General features: G+C 64.1%; 3 protein-coding genes across 6 annotated transcripts; all 3 read left to right on the top strand.

The window, feature by feature from the left end:
• Nucleotides 1-410: 410 nt before the first annotated feature.
• Nucleotides 411-6279, top strand: SLC6A8 (solute carrier family 6 member 8). 4 transcript variants are annotated; one of them, XM_074550532.1, is made up of 14 exons: nucleotides 411-743; nucleotides 1019-1234; nucleotides 1585-1716; nucleotides 2304-2577; nucleotides 2655-2787; nucleotides 3034-3168; nucleotides 3260-3363; nucleotides 3467-3591; nucleotides 3671-3783; nucleotides 3863-4000; nucleotides 4310-4412; nucleotides 4501-4601; nucleotides 4786-4956; nucleotides 5767-6279. In XM_074550532.1, exons 1-14 carry the CDS (start codon nucleotides 638-640, stop codon nucleotides 5896-5898), a joined length of 1983 nt encoding a protein of 660 aa, XP_074406633.1. In that variant the 5' UTR covers nucleotides 411-637; the 3' UTR covers nucleotides 5899-6279. The 4 variants fall into 4 exon arrangements, with proteins under 4 accessions (XP_074406633.1, XP_074406632.1, XP_074406634.1 ...); XM_074550531.1 differs by having other exon boundaries at nucleotides 412-743; nucleotides 1016-1234; XM_074550533.1 differs by having other exon boundaries at nucleotides 413-743; nucleotides 1112-1234.
• A 153-nt stretch (nucleotides 6280-6432) lies between these two features.
• LOC102063313 (epidermal differentiation-specific protein-like) lies at nucleotides 6433-8957 on the top strand. Its single transcript, XM_005488351.4, has one exon. The coding sequence runs from the start codon at nucleotides 7705-7707 to the stop codon at nucleotides 8761-8763; it is 1059 nt and encodes a 352-aa protein (XP_005488408.2). The 5' UTR covers nucleotides 6433-7704; the 3' UTR covers nucleotides 8764-8957.
• An 812-nt stretch (nucleotides 8958-9769) lies between these two features.
• QARS1 (glutaminyl-tRNA synthetase 1) lies at nucleotides 9770-15926 on the top strand. Its single transcript, XM_074550503.1, has 24 exons — nucleotides 9770-9955; nucleotides 10254-10401; nucleotides 10481-10590; nucleotides 10697-10772; nucleotides 11050-11114; nucleotides 11322-11375; nucleotides 11573-11630; nucleotides 11730-11801; nucleotides 11970-12055; nucleotides 12272-12358; nucleotides 12453-12552; nucleotides 12673-12751; nucleotides 12872-12980; nucleotides 13062-13192; nucleotides 13318-13410; nucleotides 13539-13676; nucleotides 13750-13837; nucleotides 13915-14058; nucleotides 14130-14234; nucleotides 14602-14694; nucleotides 14912-15039; nucleotides 15232-15298; nucleotides 15510-15635; nucleotides 15738-15926. The coding sequence occupies exons 1-24, from the start codon at nucleotides 9779-9781 to the stop codon at nucleotides 15786-15788; spliced, it is 2385 nt and encodes a 794-aa protein (XP_074406604.1). The 5' UTR covers nucleotides 9770-9778; the 3' UTR covers nucleotides 15789-15926.
• The last annotated feature ends 340 nt before the right edge of the window (nucleotides 15927-16266 follow it).

The raw sequence follows: 16266 nt of genomic DNA, 5'->3' as shown, positions 1-16266 counted from the left end.
GTTTCGTGTCCCCTGTGCAAATCCCGCCGCTTTAGTGCCCCGTGTCTTCTCCTGTGCCCTGGTGCTGGTGGGATGAGCCCTGCAAGTCCCGGAGTTTCAGTGCCTGTTGTGCGCTGAAGTGCCTCGTTCCCGCTGCCTGTCTTGTCACCTGCTGTCCCTAGCGCTCCGCTCCCTGGTGTCCCCGGGCGTGCCCTACTGCCTTGTGTCCCTCGCGCCCGGTATCCCCCGTTACCAACGCCGCCCCTCGCTGTCCGTAGTGCTCGGAATCCCGCCGGCTGTGCCTCGTCCCCCCGTGCCCCCCGCCTCGCCCCGCGGCCGGTGCCAGTGCGTCGGAACTGCAAGTCCCGTCAAGCCGCGGGCGGGTGGCGCGGCCAATGGGGCTCGGGGGGCGGTGCGGCCGGTCGCTGCCTCCGCCGCCGCCCGGTGCCGCGGCGCAGAGAGCCCCGGAGCGGCCGCGCGGCGCCGGCCCCGCAGCCCGGCTCTGAGCCGCCCGCCCGGCCCGGCCCGCCCCGCCGCGCCCCGCCGCCCTCAATGAGGTTCTTCCGACTCACCTTCAAGTGCTTCGTGGATTGCTTCTGAGCCCCCCTCGGCCACGGAGCCGCCCCCGACCCGCCCCCGCTCCCCGGCCCCCCGCGACATGCCCCCCGTCCCCACCGACACGGCCGCCCCGCAGCCGCCCGACGCCCCGCGACGCGACGCCGCCGCCGCCACAGCCGCGGCCGCCGCTGCCCCGGCGGGCTCCGGTAAGCGGGGAGCGCCGGGGAGGGATGAGCTTGGGGAGGGGGAGAGGGGGGCCCACGGCCACGCGCGACCGCGGCGCGCCCCCTCCCGCCGCCGCGGGGTGAGTCACCGCTCTGCATTGTGACGTCACGCGCCGGCCTGACATCTGACGTCACGCCCCTACGCGCGGAGAGGGGCGCGCGGGGGGGGGGAGGTGCTTCCCCCCCCCCCCACGGCGCCCCCACGGGCGCGCGTGACGGCGGCGTGGGCATCCCCACAACCCCCGTCTCGGCAGAAGGCCCCGGCGGGGCGGAGGGCACAGAGCCCCCCACGGCGGGCGAGGAGCGAACAGTGACGGCACCACTGGTGCGACCCCCTGGTCCCCCCAAAGAGGCCGCCCCCGAACGGGAGACATGGACCCGGCAGATGGATTTCATCATGTCCTGCGTGGGCTTCGCCGTGGGGCTGGGCAACGTCTGGCGCTTCCCCTACCTGTGCTACAAGAACGGCGGAGGTGAGCCTCGTGCTCGCCCCACGCCGCGGGGGTGCGTCCCGCGGCGCGGGGGGCACCCCCTTCCCGCCCCGGAGTGTGTGCCTGGGGCTCGCCGCACGCTGGGTCAGCTCGCCCTGCGCCTTCCAGGGGCTCCCGGGCCGGCCCGCGGTGTTCCGGAGTCACTCTCGGGGCGGGGGGTCGTGGGAGCCCCCCAGTACCTGCCCGTGCTGACCTACATCGCGGCGAGGGGAGGGCGCGGAGGCGCCTTTGCCATTCGCTGCGTCCGGACGGGCGGCGCGGGAAGGGGGGGAGCAAAAGGGGGGGCCGGGGGGACGGCGGCGGCTGAGCCGGCCCCCTGCCCCCGGCCCCAGGCGTCTTCCTCATCCCCTACCTGCTCATCGTCTTCGTGGGCGGCATCCCCATCTTCTTCTTGGAGGTGGCTCTGGGACAGTTCATGAAGCAGGGGGGCATCGCCGCCTGGAACATCGCCCCTCTCTTCAAGGGTAACGCCGCGCCCTGCCCGCGCCCTGCCTGCACCCTTTCCGCGGCCCCTGCACCCTGGCCAGGGCCCCCGGCACCCTGTCTGCACCCTGACTGTGCCAGGCTGCACGCAGCCTGCTGGGGCTGGCAGCACCCTGCTCACGCCCTGCCTGCTCCCCTGCACCTTGCCCGCGTCCCACTGCCGCCCTTTGCCGCGGCCAAGGATGGCAGCTGCCTGCACCTGTGCCCCGTGGCGCCCCGTGCTGCCCTGCCTGCCTTGCCTGCCCCTGTGGCTCCCTGCCTGCATGCTGCTGGGTCCCGGGCAGCTGCTGGATCCCCAGCTCCAGAGGTATCTTGCCGGCTCCCCCCCTGGTCCTGTGCCATGCTGCCAGCTGTCCCCACCCTGTCGCGTCCTGCCTGGGGCTGCCAGCTTCCCTGTCCCATTCCCACCAGCTCTCTCCTGTCCTGTCCAGGACTGCCAGCTTTCCCTGTCCTGTCCCTGTCAGTTCTCCTCTGTCCTCCCCCATCCCTACAACACCCCGTATCCCACTCCATGCTGGCTGCCAGATGCCCACAGGTGCCTGCGGGCTCTGATCCCCCCGTGCCACAGGTTTAGGCCTGGCCTCTATGGTGATCGTCTTCTTCTGCAACTCCTACTACATCATGATCTTGGTGTGGGGGCTCTTCTACCTGGTGCATTCACTGACGGACACCCTGCCCTGGGCCACCTGTGGCCATTCCTGGAACACGGAGCAGTGCACGGAGCTCTTCAACCTGGACCTGTGCCAAAATGTCAGCATTAACACCACTGCCAGCACTTGGACCTCCAACTTCAGCTGCACCAACATGACCAACAAGCGCTCACCTGTCATTGAGTTTTGGGAGTGAGTGTGGGAGCCAGGAGGGTGTTGTCTGGGGCTGGGAGTGTCATGCTGGTGCTCAGCACAGCCCCACTCTGCAGGAACAAGGTGCTGCGTCTCTCTGGGGGACTCAGCGAGCCGGGGGAGATGAACTGGGAGATGATCCTCTGCTTGCTTACCACCTGGGTGATTGTCTACTTCTGCATCTGGAAGGGTGTCAAGTCGACTGGGAAGGTAATGCTGGCAGGGGAACGTGCGTCAGGGCCACTGGCATGAGAGAAGACTGCATCACGTGGCACTGTTGGCTCCTGCCCCCCTGTGCCACAGCCCACAGGGGTGGGAGGCCCGTGTCCCACGTGTGTCCGGGAGGTGCTTCCAGCTGCTGGGGACATTCCCAAGCTCTGGTCCTGCTGGGACACCTGTGGCACGTGACAGAAAGCCCTGTTCTGGGGGGTCTCATGGCCACCCACTGCTCTTCAGATTGTCTACTTCACGGCGCTCTTCCCGTATGTGGTCCTCATCCTCCTGCTGGTCCACGGAGTGACACTGCCTGGCGCGCTGGGTGGCATCATCTATTACCTGAAACCTGACTGGTCCAAGCTGGTTGAGGCACAGGTGAGGGCACTGGGGAGAGCAGCAGAGAGCTGGGTGCTAGACAACGCCCTGGCACCCCCATCACCCCGTGACATCCTCCCTCACATCCCAGGTCTGGATTGATGCTGGCACCCAGGTGTTCTTCTCCTACGCCATCGGGCTGGGCGCCCTGACCGCACTGGGCAGCTACAACCGCTTCCACAACAACTGCTACAGGTAGGGCTGTGCCAGCTGCAGGCAGGCCCCCCAGTGTGCCCCAGTGACCCCCTGGTGTGTCCCCCAGTGCCCCCCAGCATTTCCTTAGATGCTGTGCCCACAGGGATGCCTACATCCTGGCTGTGATCAACAGCTGCACCAGCTTCTTTGCCGGCTTTGTTGTCTTCTCTGTGCTCGGCTTCATGGCCTCTGAGCAGGGCGTGGACATCTCCAAGGTGGCCGAGTCTGGTAAGTGATGGATGCTGGGTGCCAACGGTGTCTTCTGTGTCACCCCTTGAGTGGAATCTCTGACCCCACTCTCCTGCAGGTCCCGGGCTGGCTTTCATTGCCTACCCCAAAGCTGTGACGCTGATGCCCTTGTCCCCGCTGTGGGCCACGCTCTTTTTCATCATGCTTCTCGTGCTGGGGCTGGACAGCCAGGTGCTGTGGCAACCAGGGAGATGGGGAACGGGGAGAGGATGGGTGGCACATCCCCACTGAGCTCTGCTTTGTGCCACAGTTTGTCGGTGTGGAGGGTTTCATCACGGGCATCCTGGACCTGTTCCCCCAGCCGGGGGCTGGCTCTCTGCGCCGTGAGCTCACCGCTGCGCTCTGCTGCATCATCTGCTTTCTCATTGACCTCTCCATGGTCACACAGGTGGGGGACACAGCAGGGACACTGACGGCCAGCCCCACACTGGCCACCTGTGGCTGTTTCTGAGGCATCATCTCCCATGAGATGCCACTGTGGGGCGGGAGCTCACTGGGCTGCTGCCCTCGTGTCAGTGGAGCTGCCTATGGCATGGGGGTCTCTGTGGTGTAGGGGTGCTGTGGGAGCAGGGTGCCCATGGCATGCAGGGTGTTCATGCCAGGTGGGGTACTGGTGCTGGCAAGGCTATGACTTGCCAGTGTGGCAGCGAGCGGGACAGCCAGCACAATGCTGGTGACACGGGCACCTTCCTGGCAGGGCGGCATGTACGTATTCCAGCTCTTTGACAACTACTCGGCCAGCGGGATCACGTTGCTGTGGCAGGCTTTCTGGGAGTGCGTGGTCATTGCCTGGGTCTATGGTGAGGCCAGGGGGACACGGGGAGGGGGACATAAGGGAGGACACGAGGTGGGACGCAAGCGCCCCAGCTGACGCCCTCCTCCCCACAGGTGCCGACCGCTTCATGGACGATGTGGCCCGTATGATCGGCTACCGGCCCTTGCCCGTCATGAAGTGGTGCTGGGCTGTGGTGACACCGCTGGTCTGCGTGGTGAGCGAGGCCACAGCCCGTGGGGACACGCGTGTGCCGCCGCCCCGCGCTGCGCCGCGGGCACGGAGCGCCCCCCGGCGGCCGCTGCCGGCACACGCGTGTCGCTGCCGTGGGGCGAGCGCGGCTCGGGGGCTCGGCCGTGACCGCGTCGGGGTGGGGACCTCAACTCCCTCTCTCCACCCAGGGCGTCTTCGTGTTCCACGTGGTGAACTACAAGCCGCTGACATACAATAAGACATACGTGTACCCGTGGTGGGGGGAAGCCATCGGCTGGGTCCTGGCACTCTCCTCCATGCTCTGCATCCCCTGCACTGTTATCTACAAGCTCCTGCGCTGCAAAGGCTCCTTGCGCGAGGTGAGGGCAGTGCAGCGGGATCACTCCCGCCTCTGTCCCCACCCCATTCTCAGCCATGGTTGCCCCCTTCATAGTGCTGTCCATGGCCTAGTCTCGGCCCCAGTCAAATTCCATCATCTACATCGCTGTCTCAGTCCCATCCACCACCAGATCCCATCCCTGTCTTTATCACTGTCTGATTCCCGTTCAAATCCCACCACTATCCACATTGCCATCACAGTCCCATCCATAGCCAGGTCTCATCCGTTGTCATCACTGTCTTATTCCCATCCAAATCATGTGCCTGTCCCCAGTGTCTCACTCACACCCAAATCCCATTCCTGTCCCCATTGCTGTCGTATTCCCAGTCTTACCTGATTCCCACCGATGCTTACATCACTGTCTCAGTCCTATCCCTATCCCTGTTGCAGCTAGATCCTGGGCACATCCCCATCAGTGTCTCCTTACAATTCCTGTCCTTCTCTCAATCTCATTTAGTCCTTTTCCCATCCTAGACTCGCCCCGTCCAAATCCTCTTCCTGTCTTCATTGCTCTCACTCCTATCAGATTCCTATCCTCACTGCTGTCTCACTCCCAGCCTCACCCAAACTCCATCCTTGCTGACATCACTGTCGTAATCCTGTCAGTCTCAGTGCCATCCCTGTCCCTGCGCAATCTCTGTCCCTTTCTCAATCCCATTTCAATCCATTTCCTGTCCCAGTCTCACCTCTACCCCCACCCAAATCCCATCCCTTTCCTCTCCCTGTGCATTGCTGGGTCCCGGCAGTCCCAGTGCTGTTGTCCCTGGGTGCTGACGCGATGTCCCCACAGCGCTGGCAGCTCCTGACCACTCCAATCTGGGGCCAACACCACCTGGAGTACCTGACGCCAGAGGCAGAAGCCAAGCTGCTGGCCCCAGAGCCCCCCAAGGAGAAGGCGACGCTCTTCGAGACTGTGATCTGAGCGTGGGGAGGGTCGCGCTGCTCCCGCCCGCCATAGCAATAATGCCAGCACCGCCTCCCACCCACCCACGCTGCCCCGTGCCCCCCGCGCCGCCCCGGCCGCCGGCCTCGCTCAGGGGGAGAACGCAGCGAGCTGGGGGGTGCTGGGGGCCACGGAGCCAGGGCAGCCACGGGGCACAGGAGGGGTCCCCGGCGCGGGGGAGCGCGGCAGCCCGGGGGAACGGCAGGGAGGCCACCGGCTGGGGGAGCGAGAGGGACAGCCCTTCCCTGGCCCCTGCCCGCGGCCCCCATGGCCCCCCACTCACTAACTGCTTCCCGTAGCGTTTGTCTGGTGTAACCCCAACCGCCCCGACATCTGGCAATAAACTGGGAGACCCTGGCAGTCCTGGCACTGCAGGCAGGGGAAGTGGGGCACCAGCAGCGGACAATGAGGGGCGAGGTGTGGGGTGGCACTGGCCTTTGGGGGACAGAGGTTTGAAGGGAGTAGGGTTCAACAATTCAGGGATGCCTGGGTTCCTCTCGGTGACTTGTGGGGTACAGGCTGTTGGAGCAATGGGGTCTTCATCCTTCTACACCACAGGATGTGGGTGCCTGCAGGCTGTACCAAACCCTGGTGGGACCAGGGGACCCCATGCAGCCAAGGGGCTGCTAATCAGCTCCAAGAGGCAGATTTTAGCCCAGAGGCTTTGAAGGTTTTGACTGTCCCCAGGGGGTGGGTCAGGATCCAGCTGTACCCCACTGGAAACTTCGTATCAGCCTTGTGCCTCCCCACTCCATGCACTGTGCCTTGGGAAAAACCCTGGGCTGCCGAGGGCTGTGTGGACAAGTGGATGAGGCAGCCTCTGGGCATGTAGCCAGAAGTCAAAGGCTTAACCTTGCCCCAGAAGCTGTGAGCTGCCTGAGCCCTGTTTCAGCAGGGTGCCAGCTAGGCAGTGCACGTGCCCTGTGCCCCACAGCAGTAGCTCCTGGGGAGGCCAGCTCCAGTTCATGCCGTGGCAACCTGCGTGGAGCCCGGAGGAAACCACCAGCATGCTGTGCTTGGAGTGGCTGCCTGCCAATGCCTCGGTTTGATGTCAGTGTCCTGCTGTGCCCAGCATCCCACCCCAGCAGTGCCTTGGGCACCCCGTGAAGTGACAAGGGGGAAGAAGCGTTCCCATCTGCCCCAGCCATCCTCAGAGACTGGGCTGGAGCAGTGCCACCATGCCAGGTGTCCATATCCAATTGCTGGGATCACCAGGGTTCCAGAGGCTCTTGTTTTGGGGCGCTGGCTTGTCCCACCACGATGCCCTCTCACCCTGGTGGGGTGAGCCAGCAGTTCCTGCCCCACCGGCGATGCACACTGTAATTAGCGCGGGCAGGGCGGAAGCATCACTGATAATTGGCGGTGACTCTTCAGCAGGAGCCTCACGTGCCTGGGGCATGGCAGGACTTTCCGGCAGGGCTGGTCTGTGGGACCGGCTGGCATCCCGGTGTGCGGGGCCTGGCTGACTCCCCAGCACCAAGTGGGGACAAGGGCTGGGCTTGGGGTGCGGGGGCGAGCGTTGTCATCGCCTTTGCTTCGTGCTGCAGCACGCCCTGGTCCCACCACCCCTTCCTAAAAGGCACAGCTGCAGGGTGCTGCCAGCACAGACGGTGAGAGCACGGGGCCCAGGCAGCAGGTGGCCAAGGGAAAGGCAGAGGACAAGAGTTAAAGGGGTGCCGAGGTTTGCCTTTGCTTGCTGGGCTTTCCTCAGGGGTCTCCTGTAGCCCCCCGTGAGCCCAGAGGAGGGGACGTGGCCCCTGTTGTGCCCGGGCAGGGGCGGGCACCATGAACCGGATCACAGTGTACGAGCGCGCCAACTTCGAGGGGCTGAGCCGAGAGTTCACCTGCGACGTGCCTGACCTGCACGAGCTGGATTTTGGGGACTGCATCGCCTCCCTGAAAGTGGAGGGGCAGCCATGGATTGCCTACACGGACCACAAGTACGAGGGGGAGTCGTACGTCTTCGAGGAGGGCGAGTACCCCTCTGTGGATCGGCCCAACAGCTTCTCAGCACTGCGCCTCGTGCACCACGACCTGGGCGACCCCCAGATCACCCTCTACGAGCACCCCAACTTCCAAGGCGCCTGCAAGGTGGTGACAGAGGAGACCAACTTGGCGTATGGGTACTTCAACGACCGGGTGGCCTCGCACACGGTGCAGCGAGGGGTCTGGCTGCTCTACCAGCACCCCGGCCGGGGCGGCTGGCACTGCCTGGCGTGGCCCGGCGAGCACCTCGCCGACTACAAACTGGAGCTGAACTTCCAGTCTCGGCTGTCCCACCTGCGCCCGCTACGGCCTGGGCGGCCCCTGGTCTCGGCACGTCTCCTCTGGGAACAGAAGCGGGTGGAGGAGGAGCGGGAGGTGCTGGTGGATGAGATTGAGGGGGTGAACGAGACCGAGTCGGAGCAGGCGCTGGCGGCCAGCAGCAGCCGGGAGTACGGCACCACACTCTGGCAGAGCTTCAACTTCAGCAATGCCACCAGCCTCAAAGCCGGGCTCTCCTTCACGCTGACCGTGGAAGCCTCCAACATCTTTACGGTGCAGAAAGGGCGCAGCGAAAGCAGCACTCGCCGGCAGCGCGTGGAAGTGCAGCTGCCGGCCAAGATCCCCCCGCGCACCGCGCTCAGCATCCAAGTGCTTCGGAAGGAGGTGACGCTCTCCGTGCCGGTGCTGCTCACCATCACCCAGAACGAGAGCGTGCGCACCGAGATGGGCGAGTACCGCAGCGTCTCAGGTACCAATGTCAGTGCCCGCTATAGCTTAAAGCCACTGCCAGCTACGGGCAGGGAGCAGGCGGCCACCAAGGGGACAGACACAGTGCCTGGCACCAGGATGGAACTATAGCTCTGTGCCGGTGCTCAGCCATGGCTGTCCCCTCCGTGGTGTGGGACTCACTGTGACACCAGCGTTGACTCCAGCACCCACCCATGGAGGAGCCAGGACCTGCCTTGTCTGGTTGTGTCCGGTGGCTCTGGCTGGCAGGACCTGCTAGTGCCTCCTCCCACGCCGTATTTCCAATAAACCTCCTTCCACAACCACTCGAGTCTGCTGCTACTCGGGCTGAGGTGGGAGTAGGATGGATGGGACACTGGGCTAGGGGGCTACTGAGCTAAGAGTGCCAAGTTGAGGGGGGATATCGGGTTGGAGCAGGGACTCCCGGGGAGAGGCAGAAAACGTGGGGTTGTGGAGGACACCCGGGGGTACCGGGCCGGAAGAGCTGGAGAATACCGGACTGGGGAAGCTGGTGGGGCAAAGGGAGAGCTGGGGACACCAGACTGGACAAGACGTCAGATGGGGCGAGGGCGGGGTGGAGGACACTGGGCTGAGGCAGCCAAAGTTCCACCGGTCTAGGGAAGCCTGGGAACACTGGGATGAGGGGTGTACTAGGGCAGCGAGGGGGACAGGGGAGATGGGAAGAGGGCGGACACTGGGTTGGCAGGGCCAAATGACCACGCACGATCCGGGGGAGCCGGGGACGCCGAGTCAACCTGGCCCCGCGTACACCGTGCTGAAGCCGCCACCGCGACGCGCTCTCCACCGCAGGACCTTGGGCACGTGCATCCCCAGGGGCTCGCCGTCGGGGCAGGCAGAGACGCACAGGACACACCGGAGGCGCGGGCAGCAGCCGCGGGGCACCGAGCGCCGGGAGCGGGGGCGCCGGGCGGGATCGGAGCCCGCCCCGCCCCGGGCCCGCCTCCAGCCCCGCCCCCCACGTGGCCGCCGCCGCCGCCGGTCTCTTTAAATGATGCAACAGCCCGCGCGCTGAGCCCGCCTCCCGCGCGCCCATTGGCCCGGCCGGCGCCGGTCTTCCGCCTGCCATTGGCCGGCACGGAGAGCTCTCGCTGCCGGTTGGCTGGGCATGGCCCCGCCCCCGGGTGGAGGCGGCAGCATGGCGGCGGCGGCGGCAGCGATGGCGGCGGAGGAAGCGGAGGAGGCGCTGGGGCTGTTCACGGGCATCGGCCTCAGCGAGGCCAAGGCGCGGGAGACTCTGCGCAACGGGGCACTCAGCGCTCTGCTGCGCCAGGCTGTGCTGCAGGTGCGTCCACCGCGGGTCTGCACCCTAGTCCCCAGTCCTCCCCGATGTCACCTGGGGACCCGGCCACCCTGGGAACTCGGTACCCCGGTATTGGTGTCACTCGGTAACCCGATCTCCGGTGTCACCCGGGTACATTGGCACCGTGATCCCGCTGTCACCCCCCTCGACCTCATCCTTGCCGGGACACCCCAGCCTCCCGGCCCTTGGCACTCCCCTGTCCCGCTCTGCCCCCCGGTGCCGCCGGTTCGCCGCGGCTCGGGCCCCCGTCCTGTCCTGACGCTCTCCGGGGTGGTGACAGGCTCGGAGCGCGCTGGGCCCGGCGCTGGACAAAGCCACCGGGACACTTCTGTACAATGCGGCTGCCCGCCTCAAGGACCCGAAACACCTCGGCTTCCTCGTCGGCTACATCGCCCGCAGGGAGATCCTCACCGACCTGCAGCTCAGCGGTACCGTGCGGCCCCGGCCCGTGCCCCCGCCCGGCCCCGGCCCCGCGGGCACCGCGCTTCATCCCTGCTCTGTCCCCAGCTGCCCTGGAGTACGTGAGGAGCCACCCCTTGGAGCCCCTGGACGTGGCAGACTTTGAGCGGGCTTGCGGTGTGGGGGTCTGCGTCACCCCCGAGCAGATCGAGGAGGCGGTGAGTGGGGCTGTGACCCTGTGGGGACAGCACAGGGGACGTTGGGCTGGCTCCTGCTGTGCTCCTGCCTGCCTTGCTCACCCTGGGGTCCCTGTGCCGCTCCCAGGTGGAGGCTGTGATCAGCAAGCACCGAGCAGAGCTGCTGGCAGAGCGCTACCACTTCAACATGGGGCTGCTGATGGGTGAGTGGTGACACTGGGGCAGCCCCTGCCTGGTGCTGGTGGCCGTCACGTCCCTGTGCCTGACTGCCAGTGCCACTGTGCTCCCCCAAATCCCGAGAGCCAGCCCTTTGCCATGGGGAGATGTCATCCTGCCAGATCCCACACACAAGCAGGGCCATAGTGCCCAGCAGCAGGGACAGCCCTGGGGCAAAGGGTGTGGCATTCTGCATCAGCTCCCTGGGTGAAGCTGCCCCGGGCTTGGGCCCTGCCCCTTGCCCACGGGGTGCCCTGTCTGCAGGGGAGGCACGGAGCCAGCTGCGGTGGGCAGACGGGAAGACCATCAAGAACGAGGTGGACCTGCAGGTGGGTGTGAGGTTACTGTGTCCAGTGCTGCTGTGGTCCCCTGGGTGTGCTGTGACCTGTCAGTCAGTCCCCTAGAGGGCCCAGCCCTGGGGACAGCCTGCCCCACCTAGGTGCAGGCAGGGTGAGCAGAGTGATGACTGCACAGGACACTAGGACACACCTACAGGAGCAGCCTTTTTGACTCCTGACTGTGTCACTCTTCTCCAGGTGCTGCATTTGCTTGGGCCAAAGACAGAAGCTGATCTGGAAAAGAAACCAAAGGTAAGGAGAAGGAGAGGCTGCAGACTCGGATGGTATTTTCTTGCCAAGTGTCCCAGCAGGATCCCAAATAGCAGCTCTGGGCTGAGCTGCTGCCATGGGTACAGGTCTAGAGGGAGCTGTGGGGCCAGCAGGCTGGGCCAGGAGGGGAAGGTGTGTGCTGCAGCTGGGCACTCAGAATGCTGTGCTGGTCTCTGCAGGTGGCAAAGGCCCGTCTGGCCCCAGCAGAGAAACAGAAGGTGGCTGTGGTGGAGAATGGTAAGAGACTCTTCCCCAACCCTTCAGTTCCTGCTGGACCTGCTTCCAAGCTGGGCCCTGGGAGCTGTGATCCGGGAGCTCAGCCCCATCTCCCTGCAGGTGACATGGGTACAGAGACAAAGTCACTGCTGGAGCAGCTGCGAGGGGAAGCTCTGAAGTTCCACAAGCCAGGTGAGTGCAAGGTGTCACTGCCATATGTGGGGCCACTCCACTGGCTCTGCCTGGTCCCAGCTCTCTGTGCTGCAGAGATCTGGACAGCTCCTGTGTCCTTCCCCCCTGGCTGCTGGGCCTTGGCATGGTTAGGGCATTGCTGCAGCTCTGAGCATCCTCTACCTGCAGGAGAGAACTACAAGACTGAGGGCTATGTGGTGACGCCCAACACGATGGCCCTGCTGAAGCAGCACCTGGCAATCACGGGTGGGCAGGTGAGGCCATATCCCACAGCCCAGCGGTTCCATGTGACAGTGACGCCCCACAGGGGTGGGTGGGGAACACACAGCTCACAGGGGCACAGCAGAGGCAGCACTCACACAGCACAGGGTGCTCTGCAGGATTGCCAGGGGCTCATGGCAGGGTTACTGCTGTCAGGGAAGGTAAAAATCTCCTACTGAAGGAGAGAGGTGTCCCCTTTGCCTCTTCAGGTACGGACACGCTTCCCTCCTGAGCCTAACGGGATCCTGCACATTGGCCATGCCAAGGCCATCAACTTCAACTTTGGCTATGCCAAGGTAAAAAGCACCAAGCCATCCTGGCCCTGCCTTTCCCTGCTGCTTGGCTGCTGGTCCCTCAGGGAGCAACTGCTCACCATCTCTTCATCCCCAGGCCAATGGTGGCGTGTGCTTCTTGCGCTATGACGACACCAACCCCGAGAAGGAGGAGGAGAAATACTTCACAGCCATCCGGGAGATGGTGGAGTGGCTGGGTATGGCTCAGGATGGGCAGGGCAGGATCAAGCCAAGTGCCAGGGACACCCCTGCATTCAGGTCTTGCTGCTGGACCTTTGGGGTTCCTCCAACCTGCTCCATTTCACCCATCCCCACAGGCTACCAGCCTTATGCAGTGACACATGCGTCAGATTACTTTGACCAGCTCTACACCTGGGCCCTGGAGCTCATCCGCAGGTGAGCATGTGGGGCAGTAGGAATGTGCCAAGCTGGTGTTGATATCCTGCACTGGTCAGGGCTCCCCCTTGCCCAGGAGAAGGGTCACTCAGGTCTGGTGATGGCATTTCCTCTCCGTAGGGGTCAGGCATATGTCTGCCATCAGAGGGTTGAGGAGATCAAGGGCCACAACCCGCCACCCTCGCCATGGCGGGACCGGCCTGTGGAAGAGTCACTCCTGCTCTTTGAGGTACTCCTAGCTGGGGCAGCTGCTGTGTGCCTGTGGGCTCTGGATCTGTGGCTCAGCTGACAGCTTCCCCTGTCTCCACAGGATATGAGAAAGGGGAAGTTTGGGGAGGGGGAAGCCACGCTGAGGATGAAGCTGGTGATGGAGGATGGGAAGATGGATCCCGTTGCCTACCGTGTCAAGTTCACTCCACACCACCGCACTGGGGACAAGTGGTAGGGAGGGCTGCCATGTCCTGGCACATGTGGTGGGGCTGGATCTGGATTTCCTGGTAGTGAGGAGGTATCAGGAGTGGAGCAGCACCATGCTCTGCCCTGAGCTGACTGCATCTGCCTTGCAGGTGCATCTACCCCACTTACGATTACACACACTGCCTCTGCGACTCCATCGAGCACATCACGCACTCCCTCTGCACCAAGGAGTTCCAGGCCAGGTGAGCACCATGCATGGCATGGCCCAGGGCTGAGCTAGACCTGGGAGCAGCACCTGGGGGCTGCCAGAGTGCTGGGGGACAGCGTGTCCATGTGGCTGAGCTGGGCTGTGCCTGCACCTCCCTTGCAGGCGCTCCTCCTACTTCTGGCTGTGCAACGCTCTGGATGTTTACTGCCCCGTGCAGTGGGAATATGGGCGCCTGAACCTGCTCTACACTGTGGTCTCCAAGAGAAAGATCATCCGCCTGGTGGAGACGGGTGCTGTGAGGTAGGAGCAGGGCCAGCTGCCGTGATGGGGCTCACCCACAGCATGCCTGGTTGTCACTCTGGTGTTTCCTCAGGGACTGGGATGACCCACGTCTCTTCACGCTGACGGCCCTGCGCCGGCGAGGCTTCCCCCCCGAGGCCATCAACAACTTCTGTGCACGGGTAGGCTTTGGCTGGGGTGGGACAGGGCAGATGGCTGCATCCCCTGGCCAGCATGGTCACAGCACACTGTTCCTCAGGTTGGTGTGACAGTGGCCCAGGCGACAATGGAGCCGCATCTGCTGGAGGCTTGTGCACGGGAGGTGCTGAATGAGCAGGCCCCCCGTGCCATGGCAGTCCTGGAGCCCCTCAAAGTCACCATCACCAACTTCCCTGCTCCAAAGGTGAGACTGCCGTGGGCTGTTGTGGGAGTGGGGTTTCTTGAGAGCAGCATTCAAGCCCTCTTTCTCCCCAGGCACTGGAGGTCCTTGTGCCCAACTTCCCAGCCGATGAGAGCCGTGGTTTTCACAAAGTGCCCTTCCACCAGACCGTCTACATTGAGGAGACAGACTTCAGGGAGGTGAGCCAGGCCCACTGGGCTATACTACTCTCACTCCTGGAGCTATAGCTTGTGCAGCAGGAGCCTGGCAGGCCTGGAAATGGTGTTGGTGCTGCACACAGAGGTTATGGGTGGGTGTTGAGCACCGGACTGTGACTCCCAAATGTGGCAGCTCTGATGGGCACTGGGCAAATGCTGCCCTCAGCCTGGCCAGGACATGTCCAGCCAATGGTTCTCAGCCTGGCCTGTCTGTGGGAACATCCCACAGCAACACAGGAGTTCAAACAGCCCTGGGATCACTGATCCCTGGGATGGCAGAGAGACAGGTTAGAAGGGGGGCCTGCTGCCCATGCTGGGACCCCTCATGCAGCCGTGAACTCTCTTACAGGAGGCAGACAAGGGCTACAAGCGCCTGGCACCCGGGCAGCCGGTGGGGCTGCGCCACACTGGCTACGTCATCACCGTCCAGAATGTCATCAAGGTGCGTGACTGTGGGCACTGGTGACATGAGGCTGGGCTGTGCAATGTCATGCTGGCTGCTCTGGACACAGGGAGGGTCAGGCTGCCTGTGTGGCTGCTCTCTGCCTGCCCTGTGCCTCACAGAGGGGAACAAGGTGTCCCCGAGCTGTGGGGCTGGGGGCTCAGCCCTGGGCCTGCCACATGGGATAAGACTGCTTAGCTCGTCTCCTCTTCCTCAGGATGTCAGTGGGCGTGTCATTGAGCTGGAGGTGACCTGCACCAAGTCAGATGTGGCAGAAAAGCCCAAGGCTTTCATCCACTGGGTGTCGGTGCCACTGGCCTGTGAAGTGCGGCTCTATGAGCGGCTGTGAGTATCCCACTGCCAGCCAAGGCCAGCACAAGCTCAGCAGTGCTGGAGCAGCAGCACAGCTGTACAGCAGCAGGCCCTGCTGGGTTCTGCCCAGACCTTTGGTGGGAAAGATGATGCTCTGGGATCCCATGAGTGGCACCCTGTCCCCTCATTTGGCAGCTTTGGGATAAGACTCTTATCTCATGGCAGGTTTTTGCACAAAAATCCTGAGGACCCATCGGAGGTACCTGGTGGCTTTCTGAGTGACCTCAACCCTGTGAGTAGTGGCAGCAGCTGAGGTTATGGGCCTGAGGGGAAGTGGGGACCTCCTGCACCCAGTCCTGAGGCACCCACTTCCATGAACACCCTACCCCTCTTGGGGCAGGCCCTTACTGTGTCTCAAGGGGAAGAGGAGCTGGGGGAAGCTGGGCTGTGCAGAGGACAGAAGTGTAGGGGTGCTGGCTGAGCTGAGCTGTCCTCCCTGCCAGGACTCCCTGCGTGTGGTGCACAATGCCCTGGTTGACAGCTCTGTCCGCTCTGCTCGGCCCTTTGACAAGTTCCAGTTTGAGCGCTTGGGCTACTTCTCTGTGGATCCCGACAGTGAGGAGGGGAAGGTGAGCCCTGTGGGATGGGGGCAGTGAGGCAGCCTGCACACGTGTGTGCAAGCACCCCCTGCCCACCATGGGGCTCTGAGCACACCCTGTGTTTCTCCCCAGATGGTGTTCAACCGCACAGTGACTCTCAAGGAGGACCCTGGCAAGGCCTGAGGGATCTGCTGCTGCTACACCACCGTGGTGTGGCTTCCCTGGGGGTCCTTGCACACCCCCAGTGCCACCGTGCCTTGGTGCAGTCCCCTGGGGTGCCCCACAGCATCGCCTCAATAAACGGAGATCCCAGCCCTGTCACTGCACTGTCACTGCCTCCTGTTCTGCTGCTCAGTCTTGGGGTGCTGGGGTGGGGGTGGTCTCCTTTTTGTCCCCCTGATGTGTTGGGGGGTGTGTGTGGGGTGTCTCCCTTGTTTTGGGGGCACAGTCTGCTCCTATCTACTGTGTAGCACTGCTGTGACCCCACGGGAGCTGCAGCTGCCCCAGCCAGCACCATAAGGTTGGCCTGTTGGGGTGGAAGGGAGAGGTGTCTCCGGGGGTGCAGGCAGGATGGGCGGGTGCAGGGGCTGTGCCGCAGGGCACAGGGGCTGCAGGCGGGTGCGCACGCTGTGTACAAACACCGCCGGAGCGCCCTCCCCCC

The sequence above is a fragment of the Zonotrichia albicollis genome, chromosome 12 (genome assembly GCF_047830755.1).
Source record: "Zonotrichia albicollis isolate bZonAlb1 chromosome 12, bZonAlb1.hap1, whole genome shotgun sequence".
NCBI classification, from domain to species: Eukaryota; Metazoa; Chordata; class Aves; order Passeriformes; family Passerellidae; genus Zonotrichia; species Zonotrichia albicollis.
The sequence above is the reverse complement of the archived record's forward strand: the minus strand, read 5'-3'. Positions and strand labels throughout refer to the sequence as shown.